This window comes from Equus asinus, chromosome 1 (genome assembly GCF_041296235.1).
Source record: "Equus asinus isolate D_3611 breed Donkey chromosome 1, EquAss-T2T_v2, whole genome shotgun sequence".
NCBI lineage: Eukaryota > Metazoa > Chordata > Mammalia > Perissodactyla > Equidae > Equus > Equus asinus.
The window spans coordinates 105,928,724-105,945,256 of NC_091790.1; the positions used below are offsets into that span (position 1 = coordinate 105,928,724).

Sequence of the window (16,533 nt, forward strand, 5' to 3'; positions counted from 1 at the left end):
CTTTGTGGAGCGTGCTTGTTAGACAGTTTAGTAGTTGCCCTAGAAAGTGTGGGCAGAAGAGGATAACATATGAAATCAAAACTCTAATGAAAAGAGAAGGATACTGGGGAAAATCGGAGACGTTGTCTGATGTAGACAGGAGACAAGTGACAAAAAGCAGTCAAGGGAGGAAGTAGCCGATCACTTCTAAGTAAATAAATGCTTATACCTCCAAAGCCACGGGTTCAAGTCCTGTGTTAGAGAAAGCGAGTACTTTCGTGTATTCACTGCATTGCTGGACAGCAGTTTGGATGTGTGTATTAAACAAACAAAAAAAACCTTGTGAAAATTCACATACCCGTTGGTCTATCAATTTTATATCTAGCAATTTATCCTAAGGAAACAAAAGTCCGAAGGTTTTATAGACAAGTGTGTTAATTACACCATTGCTTGCATTAGAGATAGAGCAAATAACTAACGTCTAAAAGGGGATTGATTAAATACATTATAGTGCACTTGTGATGAAATACTATGGAGACATTAAGGATTCTTGTTGTGGAAGAATATTTAATAATATATCAAGTTATTTGCAGTAAATCGTTAGGTTAATAAAAGTGGCTTCCCCCCAAAAAGGATTGTTAATAATGTTCACTTTGTGCTGAGACAACAGATACTTGTTTTTTCTCTTTTTGTTTTCCTATATTTTAGAATTTTCCATATTGTAGCTATACTTAGGATATCAGCTGTACAAGAACACAGTAAATATCATCTGTAAGAAAAAGGGAAAAAACCTGACCCCTGACGAAGGTTGTATGGGGTCAGTCCTTAACTTCAGAATCAGTCTTAACCTGGATGGGGAACTTACGTGCATTTTTGTTGTGTCTTATTTCAAAATAGAATATATTCGCTTTTGAAAGTATAGCAGAGGAAATAGAAAATATCCATAGTCTTACCACCCTAAAACAACCATTGTTAACACACATATGTGTTGTGTATTGTGTGTGAGTGATAAATAACACACACATCAATTTGTATCCAAACTGTATACATACTATTTAAAATAGGGGTAGCAAACTTCTTCAGTAAAGGGCTAGGAGTCAATATTTTAGATTGTGCAGGCCACATCCTGTTTCTGCTGAGTATTTTTCTTTTTTCTCCCTTTTTGCTTTCGTTTTTATTTCCCTTTCCCTTCCCCACTTCCTGCCTTAAAAAATGTAAAAACTATGCTGTTTACAGGCCGTAAAACACATGACAGAGGCCGGATTGTAGTTTGCCAACACCTGATTTAAATTATGTAATACATTGATTTTAATATACTCGAGAGAAGAGGAGCACGTGCTACCTTTGCAAAGTATTATTTAGCAACAGTGAAATAAATTACTACTAAGTAATCAGAGACCTCAGACCTAACGTGAGTGTTGCCCAGATTGACCACTGGGCATTTTTGTTCATATACTTCTGCCAGAGCTTTATCTGGATGATGAGCAAAGTAGTCCTTAAGTAGAGTTGCAGAGAATGGGTCATTGGAAACATGTTAAAACTATATTATAGTTTTCTTTCTTTCTTTGCCCTTCAATAAGACTTTATTAGAGAATAATGTTGGAGAAAATGAGTAATGGTTGCTGTATGTCGTTGAAATTAATTTCTCTCACTTGAGTCCTAGGGTAGATTATGTGCACTCCATCTTCAGAGCTACATGGCTGATTTAACGAAAGTATCACATATTGAGTGAAATGTTATAAACAGTTTTCCATCAAATGAATAAAATAACCTGTGAATTTGTTTTCTAGATATGCTCAGTGAAGGAACGGCATGCCAGTGAAATGAGGGACTTGCCGAGTCGATATGTTGAAATAGGTAGGCCTTCTATGCACGTACACAAGCCTTCAAAAGAGAGTCCATTTTATTAAGGGGACACCTAAGGCCATCTTCTTCTTCAGGGCTTAGCACTTGGGACCTTGATGAAATAGGTCAAGAAGCATTGTGTCTTCAACTTTGAAACTTCTCTGTAGAGACCCTTTTCTCTAACTATATTTCCAATTTTTACACAATAATTTTGTAGTTGGCTTTGAAGTCGCATAACTGTGGGTTTGGGTTCTTTTATCACCTGAACTTTGGACAAATTTCTGCGTGCCTCAATATTCCCATCTATAAAATGTGGAAAAGAATACCTGGTCCTCCACAGGTTGTTTGTAAGAATTCCAAGAGTTCGTGCATGCACAGCTCATAGCACAGGACTGACCCCTGGTCCTGTACCTTCTAAATATTAATTTTCATCATCACTGGTCTGGTCCAGACTGCCACAATCTTGTATCTGATCAGTGCAGCAGCCTCCTAACCAGTTGCTCTCCTTCCACCATGAATTACTGGAATCTGGTCCCCCCCCATGCAGTCAAAATACAAATCAGAGCATGTCACCACCCTTCAGTCCCTTCCCTTTGTTCTTAGGATGAAGATGAGACTCCTTACCATGGGCCACAGGGGTCCGTGGTGGCCTGCACCTGCCTTTCTAGCTTCAGCCCATCGTAAGCTTCTCCTTGGTCCCTGTGCTGTGGCCACAGTGGCCTTCTTTCATCTCTCTGTGTCTAGAATGCGCTTGCCTCTTTTCACTTCATTGCCCCTTAGTCACCCTTGACCATACCTCAGCTCGAGTGTCACTTTCCTGGGAAAGCCCGCTGGACCCCCTGCCTAGGTCTAATCCTCCCAGCAGAGGCGTGTGTACCACTCCCCCTTCAACCACTGTTTCAGTTGCTGAAACAACTGATAGCGTGATTACTCAGTGCTTTTCTCTCTCTTCCACCAGCCTGTAACCTCCTCCAGAGCACACCCTTGGTCTGTCTCTGCTCAGGGTTTGTGTCTCAGGGACCTGGTCCCGTGCCTGGCACATGGTGCTAAATAATACTGTGTCGAATGAATCAGTGACTCTGGGAAACAAGCATTGTGCAGAAGCATGCCAAGGATGATATACCATGAGCTTTATAACTTAGTGCAAAGTTGTTCAGACAGAAAGGATGAAAATTGACTGACTTTTGTCAATTAAACAGGTGTGGTAAAGCTAATTTTGTAGTATTTAGAACTGAGCAATGGCAATAGAGTCGTGTGTCCAAAAAATTTTTGCCATATTATAAGTCAGCTGCAAAGTTCATTTACCCATTTGGATGATGGATATGGAATATAAATTTGATGGGTCATTATAACAAGGTGAAGCCAAGATAAATCATTTGCACATTTCTAAAAACAGAGAAAGATGTATATTACCCACATGGCTAATACTGTTATAAAATTTAAATCTGGGATATTTTGTACATGAAGTCAGAAGTTGATGGTGGCATTTTAATAACTTTTTGCCTTAGAAGGATAAATAAGTACATAGTTCATATTGCTCAGAGTATGGACAAAATAGGTATATGCAGAATATAATGGTACTGAGAAAAACTGAGGAACAAGGTAATAGAGAAGACTGATAACTCGAAGATGAAGATAATTATTTCAGTATCTCTCTTCTTTCCTGCCACCCTCCATTGCCTCCTAGAAAAAACACTCTGCACATCTCAATGCATAGTGTCCTGAGGAATAAGTATCAGAATATTTTAAATACAGATGAGTAAAAGAAAATAAGCAGAAACTCTGGGAATTTTTAAGGATGTAAAAATTGCCAGGGAGGCCTAAAAACATAGCAGTTGTCCTCTTTTCTCAGTACATGATGGTTATCGCTCACAACGTGCTAGGTCTGGGGCATGGCACTATGTGTTACCTGCATCGGTTCACTTCACTCTCACAGCGCCCTCTGAAGGGCAGGTAGCACGCTTCTCATCCTATAGACGAGAAAACTGGGGCTCAGGGAGGTAAATGACTTGTCCAAGATCTTACTACCATGACATTAAAGTGGATAGAATCTGACTCTGCAGAACCACCAAAAGCTGCCAGGGAGGCAAGGCAGTTTGCCGAATTCCTGTCTGGTCTTGATTCGGTTACTTCACCTTCCTGAGCCAGGCTTCTCTCACCTGTAAAAGGGATGTGACATACCTTTCTGGATGGTTGTGAGAATTAGTGTGACGAAAGTAACGTCTGTAACATGGTACTTGGCACACCTAGACACTCACTGAATGATGGTGGTTCTTGTCACTGTGCACACTTCCATCTCAGCTCCGTGATTGCTCATAGCTGGCCCAGTGGTGGCCCTAGAGCCCAGGGGTCACGTTATTAAAGTGTAGTTCATCTGTACTACAATTTACGTGAAATAGATCGTGTGTGGCTACTAACAATATCACATTACTGACATTTTACTGCTATGGTTAGTGGTTAAGTACCATTTTTTCCCCTCTTGAGAGCAAACCTTTAAGAATGTAAACCGTTTCCACAGCAGGAGGCAACGTGGTTTAGGTAAGAGTCCTTGACTAGGATAAAGGAAAAGAGAAATATTAGGAGGTCTGGATTACAATTTGCTTTAGCCCTGAACAGCAAGAGCCACTGTTCTTTAGTAAAAGAGGTGAAAACGGCATTAAGATTAAAGAAATTCCTGTGACTGTACTGTCTTAGAAGCTGAATGTTTATAACTCTTCCTTAGATGTCAGAATCCCAACAACAACACAAAAGTTATTGCTCTCAATAGGATATTAATTTATTCTTATAAATGAAAAATAATAATGATGAAGATTAAGCTTACTGGCCAGTCACCAACCCATGAAGACATTCTCTGTACATCAGGCTTTTGGGATGTCATTTCTTCTTCCACATTACCTTGTTAAAAGTAGGTTGTGGTCCATGCCTACTGTACTTATTTTAACTTGGATCTCTGTGTTCTCACGGGACTTCCTAACCCTCTGGCACTTTCACCAGAGTCTTCCATGGTCTTTATGGAGTGGTACTTGGGGAGCTGATATTATGTTGTTAGGAAATGAAGCCAATATCTGTGTGTCATTTCTGGGTGTCTACTGCCAGGAGCAGGTGACTTACATGCAAGGAATTAATGATTGACTTCTTAGTCTTGATTTCATATGGAAGTTTTTTTCCAAAAAGAAAAATCAAGAGAAAAACTATGTGGGAATCGATGTAAAATGATGGAGGAGCCAAGAAGAAAGAAAAGGAGGAGAAAAGAAGGGACATCTTCACTTTGATTAAACAGTGTCAGTATCTTCAGTGGAGCCAAGGCTCTGGCTCCTAGAATTCAGCCTGTCATTCTATTTTCAGCCACTTGACTGATTGGGAAAACAGTGACCTGGAAATGGGAGTCTGTTCCCGTGATGGAGGAGAGCTGAGAGATCTGTCTGTCTTAGATCTAAGGGTCTCTCTCCATCCGCCTGTTATTGTTGTGACGCAGACATGCAGGTTCCAGCAGGGGGACAGTCCTCTGTGCACGTGAGTGACGTGGTTCATCTCGTAGTCTAAGGTTCAGCAGGCGTCATGCCAGCTCTGGCATCATTCAAGTTGTTTTCTCTTGAGGATCTGGCTGTGTACGAATTTTCTCTTCTAATTTAGTGTGACTCTCTCTAATCTATTCATTCTTCTGTTCTGCATTGAATTTTTTGCCTGACATTTTATTATGAAAACTTTAAAAGACAACAAAGTACAGAATTTTACAATGAGTGCCTGTATACTCACCTCCTAGAGTCTGCAGTTAAGATTTTGTTGTATTTGGGGCCGGCCCCGTGGCTGAGTGGTTAAGTTCGCGTGCTCCGCTGCAGCGGCCCAGGGTTTCACTGGTTCGGATCCTGGGCGCGGACATGGTACCTCTCATCAGGCCACGTTGAGGCGGCGTCCCACGTGCCACAACTGGAAGGACCCACAACTAAAATATACAACTATGTACTGGGGGGATTTGTGGAGAAAAAGCAGGAAAAAAAAAAGATTGGCAATAGCTAGCTCAGGTGCCAATCTTTAAAAAAAAAAAAAAGATTTTGTTGTATTTGCTCTGCTTCTCTGTCCATTCCTCCTCAAAGTAAGAACCCAGTCCCACTCAGTGCTGGAGACACAAACGTTTGTTGTTGGGAGTGGCATTAATTAATTTTCTCCATAATAAGTAGTAAGAAGTTTGGAGCACCTGAAGTAACAAAGATATTTTATTCCTTTTATAACAGCAACCACCAGGCTCATGCTACATACTTTACAAGCAGAATTTCATTTAGTATTCACAGTGATCCCAGTGGGTGGGGGCTATTAGCCCATTTTATAGATGGAGAAACGCTAAGGTTCAGAGGGGTCAAGTAACCTGCTGAAGACGATTACATTCATAAGCAAAGAAGGCAACATTTGAACTCAGATACGCCTGCTGTCAAAGCTGTTGCTCATAACAGCAGTGCCGTAACATTCTTCCCATGCATGCCTCTCCCTAACCCCTGGACCTCCTTTGCAGCCAGAGGAGCTGTTGAGAAGGACAGAGACTTGCTCCAGACATTCACATAAAAACCATAGGGTAGAAATTCTCTAGAATCCAAAGACCCCTTCATACATACCGGTGATGTCTGCTCACCTGTTCTTCTTCTGATAGCCACATAAATGGGAATAATGCAGTAGGTTTGTTTTCTTTTTGATTCGGAGAAATATCTCCTATGGAGAAATAAAAGTTGCATTTCCACTTGTATTCTCCTGGGACTGAGAGCTCTTCATTGTCCCTCCTCCACATTGTCAGGGAAGCTCTATAGCATAGTTGCCGTGGATGGCTATCAGAATTGTTTCTAAAGAAAGGGAACCAAATCCACACTGTGAGGCAGTTCTTGCAACCCTTTCAAAAAGAAAAAAAGCTCTGGTTTGCTCTTTTTTAGTGTTTGACTTTAGTTGATGCATCAGGGTAGTTTTGGGGTTTGCATTTGCTCTCTAAAATTATTTATTCACTTTTAAATTTTATTGTGGTAAGAACAGGTGACATGAGATCTACTACCTCAACAAATTTTTAAGCGTACGATACGTTACAGTCACGTGCTGGATAAAGACATTTTGGTCAAATACAGCTGCATATTCAATGATGGTCCCATAAGATGATAATGGAGCTGAAAAGTTCCTATTGCCTACTGACATCTTAATGTCACACTTGGGTGTGGTTGAGGATGACATTGAGGAGCTCCTTGAGGTGGTTCCTGAGGCATCAGCTAACGAGGAATTGTAAGGACTGGACAGGAACGCATAACTGATGCAGAAGCAAGAGAAAAGGAAACTGCAGGAGAAGAAAAAGCAGAAGAATCTCGAAGAAAACTCACAGTGAAGGGATGAGCAGAAGCTTTTGTAGACCTCAACCAGCTCCTTAAAAAGATTGAAAACATGGACCCCACCACTGAAGCTTTCATTAATAGAGAGGAATGTTCATGGTGCATTATCTGCTTAACAAGTAAATCTGTGATGAAAAGAGAAACCAAGCAAACCACCATGGACATATTTCTAAAATGAGTGACACCTCCTCAAGAAGGGCCTCAGGCAAGTCCTTCCAGAGGTATTCCAGAAGAAGTCATTGTTGTCATAGGAGGTGACAGCTCCATGCGTGTTATGGCCCCTGAAGACCTTCCAGTGGGACAAGATGTGGAGGTAGAAGACAATGATATTGATGATCCTGACCCTGTGCAGGCCTAGGCTAATGTGTGTTTCTGTCTTAATTTTTAGCAAAAAGTTTTAAAAATAGAAAAAAGCTTATGAAATGAGAATATAGAGAAAATATTTTTGCACAGCTGTGCAGTGTGTTTGTGTTTTAAGCTAAGTGTTATTACAAAAGAGTCAAAAAGTTAAAAGTTAAAAGCTTATAAAGTAAAAAAGTTACAGTAAGCTAAGGTTAATTTATTATTGAAGAAAGAAAAATATTTTTTTATAAATATAGCACAGCCTAAGTGTACAGTATTTATAAAGTCTACGGTAGTGTCCAGTGATGTCCTTGGCCTCCACATTCACTCACGACTCACTCACTCACTCACCCAGAGCAACTTCCAGTCCTGCAAACTGCGTTCATGGTAAGTCCCCTATGCAGGTGTGTTATTTTTTATCTCTTGTACCCTATCTTTACTGTACCTTTTCTATGTTTAGATATGTCTAGATACCCAAATACTTACCATTGTGTTACACTTGCCTGCAGTATTCAGTACAGTAACATGCTGTACAGGTTTGTAGCCTAGGAGCAGTAGGCTAGACCATATAGCCTAGGTGTGTAGTAGGCTATACCATCTAGGTTTGTGTAAATACACTATGATGTTTGCGCAACAATGAAGTCACCTAACCATGCGTTTCTCACACATATCCTGTTACTAAGTGACACATGACCATATTGTTAGCTATAGGTACAGGGTTGTATAGCACATCTCCGGGGCTTACTCATCTTGCTCAACTGAAACTTTATGCCTGTAGATTAACAGCTCCCCATTTTCTCCTCCCCCCAGCCCTTGACAATCACTATTCCACTCTGATTCTATGAGTTTGACTGTTTTAGGTACCTCATATAAGTGGAATCATGCAATATTTGTCGTTCTGTGACTGGTTTATTTCACTTAGCATAAAGTCCTCAGGGTTCACCCATCTTGTTGCATATCGCAGACTTTTCTTCTTTTAAGGTTGGATAGTATTCCATTGCATGTATATACCACATTTTCTCTATCCCTTGCTCTGTCGATGGACATTTAGGTTGTTTCCACATCTTGGCAGTTGTGAATAGTGCTCCTGTGAATATGGCAGTGCAAATCTTTCTTCAAGATCTTGATTTCACTTCTTTTGGATAAATACCTGGAAGTAGAATTGCTGGGTCATATGTTAACTCTATTTTTAATTTTTTGAGGAACCTCCATAGTGGCTGCACCATTTTGCATTCCCACCAACAGTGTGGGAGGGTTCCCTTTTCTCCAGATCCTCTCCAAAACTTGTCCTTTCTTTTTTTGCTAACAGCCTATTTACTACTTGAAGTGTGACTGTGTGATTTGAACCTTTTGACCCAGCAGGTCCTTGACCATTATCTTTTCTGTTGTCTAAGCAGTGTTGTGCTTAGCAAAGCAGCTTAGCTTTGTCATTTCACACAACAGTGTGCTAAATATTGATAGAAAATATGCAATTAAATTGTAGACTCAACTTGTTTTAAATGGTTTCTGACTTACGTGTACTGTGGCTCCTGGTTGGAATGTTTTTGTTACTTTGTCCATTAGCCATTCCCTTCTATTTCATTCCCAAATGTTAGGTCTTCTCCAGGACTTGCTCATGTAAAGCATTGTAAAGTCACTTTTTCTTTAATGCATCTGCTTTGTAGCACTGTCCTGAAGATGTGGAAATGTGATTTCCAAACGTATTTTCTTGGATCAGTGGTCATGCTGACAAAGTGCCCAAACCTATTGAAAAATCTGGACATTATATCTATTTGATTATGAAATATTATTATCTGGTGACTAAGGGGTCAGGTTTTCTTGGGAATGAGGCATTATCCTAAGGGGACCTCTCAAAATCAAGAGAAGGGCCGGGCACCCTGGCTGCACACAGCAGAACCACCAGACGATTGTCAAGCCCTGAACTTCCGTTCCTGCTAACCATGGTGCAAGTTTGACTTGAGCATCTCTGCCATCTGGTTTATGTTTTCTAGTGTGACTCTCATCTGGGGAAAGTAAGACTTCAAATTCCTACTTCTGCTACCTTCTACTTAAGGGACTTGAGTCAAGTTACTTAACATCAGTGAGCTTCAGTGCCCTCTAAAATAAAGTATAGGGGTGTTATGGTGAAAAGAGATAACGTATGCACAGTATTTAGCATAAGTGCCTCTCAATGTAGTAATGCTCGGTAAATGGGAGCTATTATTAATGTTACTATTATATTCAGTTATTCAGTGGGAGAGAAAAACAGTGGTTTCTTTTAACAATCAGAAGACTAAAATATTATATTCCTTAAAGTCAGTTGAAAGAGGATTGAAGGAAAAATATAAATACAGATTTGCTGAATTATGCTGAAGAGATTAAAACATTTCATAACTACATTTCTCAGTAAAATTTATTTATAAACCTATATATTACAGAGGTACAAGTAATAATCAAAAATACTGATTTAAATACCATCTCTTATAGGTCTGAATACACTGATATTAAGGATCTAGTTGTGAATTATTTGGAGGATGGTCTTTATTCAGACCTAAATAAAATCTTGGTTTTTATCCTTTATGATCTAATATACATTAGTTTTTTTGTAATTCTTTTTTTAATGAAATTTTATGTAATGAACATTTAATGAAATGTTTTCTCTCATGTTATAAGCACCATTCCTGCCCGTAAGGGGTTTAGAGTCGTGATTATTGCCCCTTGTTTCCACCCTCATCCTGAGCTCTCCGGAAATTAATCTTCCTGATTTGTAGTATTTCTTGCTTTATGCCTATTCCCATTTTTGCGTAGCATGTGGTATTTTAATTATTTCTTTAGATGTCTAGATTTCACAATCTCTTTTAGAGGCAGAGACTTCGTCATCCTGATGCTTCTAGAAAAGTGTCTTATGCCTGATAGGTGCTCAGTAATTCTTTATTGAATTAAGTTGATAATGCTCAGACATGTAAGACCCAAGGTGCAAGAATGCTCTCTTGTGAGTTTTTATTTCAGCCACATGGCCATCATTCTGACACTGACACTGTGTGGGCTGTTGATGGCCCAACAGTATTTATGTATTTGTGACTGTAATCCTGACCCATTGCCCTTGTAATATATATATAATATATATATTTTATGGTTTATAACTCTGATATATACTATGATGCATAACTGATATGTTAACATTTTGTGCTTGGAGGATTCTGAGAAGATGGTAGGAATGGCAGCATAGTTGTTCAATCTGCCTGAGTTGTCACATAAAAAAGGAACAACTAGATCACACAACCAAAAACCCATCGACAGCATTTACACCAAAACTGAATGACAAGGTAGCCCTAAGAACTCCTAGATACACGTGGATGGGAAAAACCACCTATAGCCACAAGACCTACTGTTGTATGCGTGGCTGTGAGAGAAAGCAGAGGGGAGCAAGGGGGCATCTAGTGGACTTGAGACCAGGAGGACTCCACAACTGCTGGCCGACGTTCCCTGGGAAAGACCAGGGACCGCTCTAAAAAGAGTGGGTGCAGGTGCCCCAGCAGCCCCTGTGAACTCTCACAGTTGAGCGACAGGGCTTCCTGCCAGGGCTGGGTTCACTCGAGGAGAATAAGCAAGACAGGCACGAAAGAAAGAAAGGAAAGAGAAGGTCCAGAGAAAGATGGGGAGGGGGCAGGGCTAGGAAGTCTCAGAAAGCAAGGGACCAGAGTTTGAACAGTAAATGGAAAACTGCAGAAGAGAGACCTCTGCGAGGTTAGAAGAGTATCCAAGTCCCTGCCTCCTTCTAAGAGATCACCGACAGTGGTTTCACCTAGAAATAAGCACCGGGAAAGTACCAGGGGCAGATCCCACACTAAGGTTTAAGAAAAAGTGGAGAAGGGGCAGAATAACATCCTTGGCAATGAAAACACATGGCAAAGAAACACCTACAAAATAGACGACAACTGTAATTTGATGTTTCAGAACAACCTACAAGACATTTTTTAAAAGTGATGCAAGACATGAAAGAACAAAAATCAGAATTAAAAAATGTCAAATAAGGGGCCAGCCTGGTGGCGTAGTGATTAAGTTCATGCGCTCCACTTCAGCGGCCTGGGGTTTTCAGGTTCGGATCCCGGGCGTGGACCTAGCACCCCACATCAAACCACGTTGTGGCGCCATCCCACATAGCATAGAGGAAGACTGGCACAGATGTTAGCTCAGCAACAGTCTTCCTCAAGGAAAAAGAGGAAGATTGGCAACAGATGTTAGCTCAGGGCCAATCTTCTCACACGCACAAAAAAAATGTCAAATTTGTTGACAATTCAGGAAATATTTATAAATAAAAGATTATTCCAGAAATGAAGATTAAACTAGAAGGAACACAAGAGCAGATAGACACAAAGACAATGCTGTAAGAGAAGTAGAAAGGGAAGGAGGACTTTTAAAAATCACAAAGCAGTAAGGAAAAAAAGATTTATAATTAAGTGAGAAATAGTGAAGACTGGCAAAGATGATCCAACCTACAAATAAGAGTTGCTGAAGAAAAAAAAAACAAAATAAAGCAAAGGAATGGAACAAATTCAAAAACAATAATTCAAGAAAAATGTCCTGAAACTCAAAAAAGAAAACTGAAAGCATAAATTAGAATAGTACACTGTGCCTCTGAAAATAGTGACCCCTGATGAGCTATTAAGTGCTTGAAATGTGGCAGGTGCCCATTGAGATGTGCTGCGTGTAGGATTCCAAAGACTCAGTATGAAAATAAAAAGTAAATTATCTCATTAATAACTTTTTTTCTTAAAGATTGGCATCTGAGCTAACAGCTGTTGCCAATCTTCTTTTTTTAAGAAAAATTTTCATTTATTTTTTTTTTCTCCCCAAAGCCCCCCAGTACATAGTTGTAGATTCTAGTTGTGCATGCTTCTGGTTGTGCTATGTGGGACGCCACCTCAGCATGGCCAGATGAGCAGTGCCATGTCCGCGCCCAGGATCTGAACCAGCGAAACCCTTGGCCGCCGAAGCAGAGCACGCGAACTTAACCACTTGGCCATGGGGCCGGCCCCTCATCAATAACTTTTTATGTTGTGCATATTGAAGTGATAATATTTTGGATATATGCATTAAATTAAATATATTTTTAAAATTTCACCTCTTTTTAAAAACGCCTCTATGTGGCTACTAGAAAAATTATAATTACATATTTTTGTGTTTTGGGGTTGCATTATTATTCTCTTGGACAGCACTGATCATGAACTCTAGCTTCCCTTCTGGATCAGGGCACTGTATAGAATCATTCTCATTCTAGATTCAAAGGATCCCCATGAACAGAATTGTCATGGGAGTAGTCCTTTAGACTCTTTCTCTCTTTCCCTTTCTCTCGTAATCTTCTTAGGATCTCTCTTTGTCTTTTTTCTTGTATCATTTCTTCTGGCCTGTCTAGGAACGCTTTTTCCTCCTGAATAAACCAGAGCACAGCACAGATGGTCCTTCCTTCTCCATCAGGATGAGGATGCGCTGTAGCTGTGATGCTCACCTCTGCTTATGTCCATCATCTGAGTGAACACAGCGCACTTCCTGCAGAGCTCTAGAGCAGAGCTTTCTGGAGCTCTTTGATCTGAAGTATAGCTCCTGTCTTTTGTGGCACCCTCGGGAAACCCTGCATTTTTGACTCCTCTTTTTTCCCCCCCTCCAGCTTTTGCTTTCTGTTTTGTTTTAATGCTCTCCAACAGAATTTGTCTTTGTTTTCCTTGTGATTTATCTTTTCCAGATAATCAGTTTGAAGGTAAGCTTCTGTGGTATTAAAGTTATAAACCACCTTTATTTAAACTGATTTTTTTTAGTGAAAAAATAATCTTCATTAAAATTATTAAAATCATTGATATGTGGAAAAGAATAGAATATCAGGGAAAGTAAACCGAGACCTCTATTGTTCCATTGAAAATTTGAAATAGAAAGACAGTAATTACTTGAAGATATTTTGCAGAATCAGTTCATAAACTTTTACAGAATTTATGTATGTTCTTTAAAAGAATAAATATTACCAGTCCACATTTCTTTCCTTAAATCTGTTCAGTGGAAAGAATATTCCTTGTACTTCCACTTTCATTCTGACCCCCCTGTCTCCAACCAGCCCTTCTTGGAATCAGTATTAATATAAAGAATACTGAATTGTGATAGATCTAAAAACAGTCAGGTTTGATTGCATTAGTTAGCCGTAATGGAAAAACAAAACACTGCCATTCATCCTGAAATATCTTTTTTAAATGTCGAGTAGCTGTAGACATTTCCCTAAACCAGGAGCTCACGTTGGGAAGTGAGTTCTTTTTTACATGGTGTCATTACTAGTGGGTGTTACTGGAGATGAATTGCTAAGTGGTAAAATATTCAAAGCTAAGATAAACAGACATTATTTTAGAACTCTTAATTTGTGAATCATACTGGTGTGACTATAATTGCAATTTTGTTTTCCATAAGAGGATTTTTGTGGATATTAAATTATTATAATAAAATGAAAAGAATTTTTTTAATTTCAACTTTATCTGAATGTTTATAACTTGTTAACTCTGCCTCTGGAAATCTTGACAATGCTAGTTTTATGTACCACATCTTTTCTTCATAAATAACATTTTTTGTTAGTTTCTAGTCACTTCATGTCTCTGCCTAAATTATTACTAGTTCTCAATTACCAAAGTCTGGTAAGATTTACTGCTTAACAAATAAGCATTTATTACAGTATCTGGAATTGAGAAGTGAAATAGATATGTGATTCTGCACATCTTTCCTTGTTTTCTTTAAGAACACATTAGATTTTCTATTATGTTCTTAATTAGAGAACAGGAAATTTTCTCTTATTAATCCAAGCTATTGAGGACGAGGAAATCAGAATGTACAGTAGAGGAAAGGTTTGGATAGGATTATTTTCTGGCTTCTCTGTTCTGTATGTTACAGCTCATTGATAGAAACCAAGCCTTGATGTGTCTTTGGTTACCTTTAGAGACATACTGTCCAATACTCCGTGTCAGTGATCCTGGGCAGCCCATTTGGGGCCCCAGACAGGAAGAGTCCCTCGTTGACCCACCTCTTCTTAGATGATCTTCTCTCTCGGGTGCCTGTGGCAGATAAGCACATCAAGCCTCTTTGTGATTCCTATGAAACAGTCTCTGTGTCATCTCTGATTGTTTGTTCTTCACCCAAGTTGCTGGTAAGGGTAGGTGCGCGTAGCATTTCAACAGTGGAATGTGAGCTGATGAAACAGAGCTCAAGTCCGTCTCTAGCAAACAGAGCTTAGCAACCTCAGGAGTGATGGCAACTAAAACCTATTGTAATATGCCTGTATGTCTTCTAGAATGTGAAACTGTCACCTCTTTGATCACTGGGTCCCGTGTGGCCCCACACTGTTCAGTAGCATCTGCACATTCCAGCCCTACCCCCCTGCCCCACCCACCCTCCCCCACACACACTGGGAGCTTCTCCAGAACCTTCGGTGCCTGGCTTCACTGGATCTGCTCATCTCTGCGCATGTGGAGGTGGTTAAACATGTACACTTCCTGTAAACGCTTATCACATTACCACTTTACCAAAACTATTTTGAAGCACATGGGTAAGAATATTCAGTTTCAGCCCACAGATGTTGAGGGAAAAAGTGTGAGCGGCAGAGCTGGGACCAGAGAACCTGCCTTTGGACTTCATTCTGTGGTTCTGTTCAGGGCACCCTGACCACCTATAAGATCTAATCAAGGACAAAACATAAGAAATGTTATCCTTTTTAATGCTTATGTTACTAACTGTTTAGTTATTCTTTTTGGTCATCTTCAGTTTCATTTTGGTGTGAAAATTAAATTCTGGAAACAGTCATGTAAGGAGCAAGCATTGAAGATAGGTAGAGACAAGTAACAATAAGTGATTTCCAGGTAAAATGGAGAAGGGGAAGAAGAAGAATACAGTAGCCCTCATTTCATCTGTGTTATGGATTCTTTTCCCTCTAATTCCATTATTTTATAGATGGCAAAAGTTATAACCACAGAAATTAAAATGACTTGTCCAGGTTCAATTCAGTGGCAATTATAACCCAGATTTCCTGACTACAATCAATATTGTTTCCAGTATTCTACACTGACTTCCCCTACTTTGAAAAAGAAGAAAATTTTATCATACAAGTTAACTAAATCTGAAGCTAATACCACAGAAATGTGGAGAAGATCTGAAGCAAGAAACTCTTAGCAAACGTGGTCAGTCCAAGTAGAGGTTTACCCCCAAATGAATCTGCAGGTGCAGCGTGTGCTTTCCGGAAGCTAACCGTATCAGTTAACTTTGCTGCATAACGAACCATCCCAAAACTTAGTTGAATAAAACAACAGTCCTGTATTATAAATATTTTACAGCAGCTAATCATCCGAATCAAACTGTAGCAGTATTTGTTATTTGTACTTCCACCCCGAGCTTTCTATCAGATCTTTGAGGTCCATTGTAATTAAATCCCTATGCTTCTTAAGTGATGCAATATTTCTTCTAAATCTTAAAGACTGTCTTTAAGAAGGAAAGAGAAATTTATTTTCTCTGACCTTTATTTCACTTAAGAAATAATGATGTTTCATCATAATGTGATTTACATTTACGCTTTTTATTTTTAAGTCTTTAGATAAAATGTTTAATAAATGTTTAAAAAGGAATAAAAATAGTGTTTCATAATTACAAATAGCATCTTTTTGGGGTAACCTTTGTACCACTATAATGCCCTAATTGTGAAAAACTTAAACTCAGGCATTTTTAAAGATTATTATTGTTGTTAGTAATGGTGTACATTGGGTTTTATGGGTTTCAAAGTGGCTTCATGCGATTTAACTGTCATTTTTAAACTAGCTGCCTACAGTGTCACACTTCATCATTCATGCTGCTATATTCTTGGGTCTGCTTTATATTTGTGATAGAAATTTTCAAGCATAAGTGCCCAGGTATCCTTTTCTGGTACTGATTATTGTTGAGAAAGTATGTTTATCCACGCCCCCTTTAAGTTAGATGTCTAAAATGGGTCCACCCAGCATTCATAGTCAGTATG

At 39.4% G+C, this 16,533-nt stretch overlaps 1 protein-coding gene across 1 annotated transcript in view; it reads left to right on the forward strand.

Annotated features, from left to right (window-relative positions):
• VPS41 (VPS41 subunit of HOPS complex) overlaps positions 1 to 16,533 on the forward strand; it is a 185,202-nt gene that overhangs the window by 117,838 nt on the left and 50,831 nt on the right. The window contains exon 10 of the mRNA XM_044770644.2: positions 1,770 to 1,836. Coding sequence (XP_044626579.1) covers positions 1,770 to 1,836 — 67 coding nt within the window. The remainder of the gene's footprint in view (positions 1 to 1,769; positions 1,837 to 16,533) is intronic.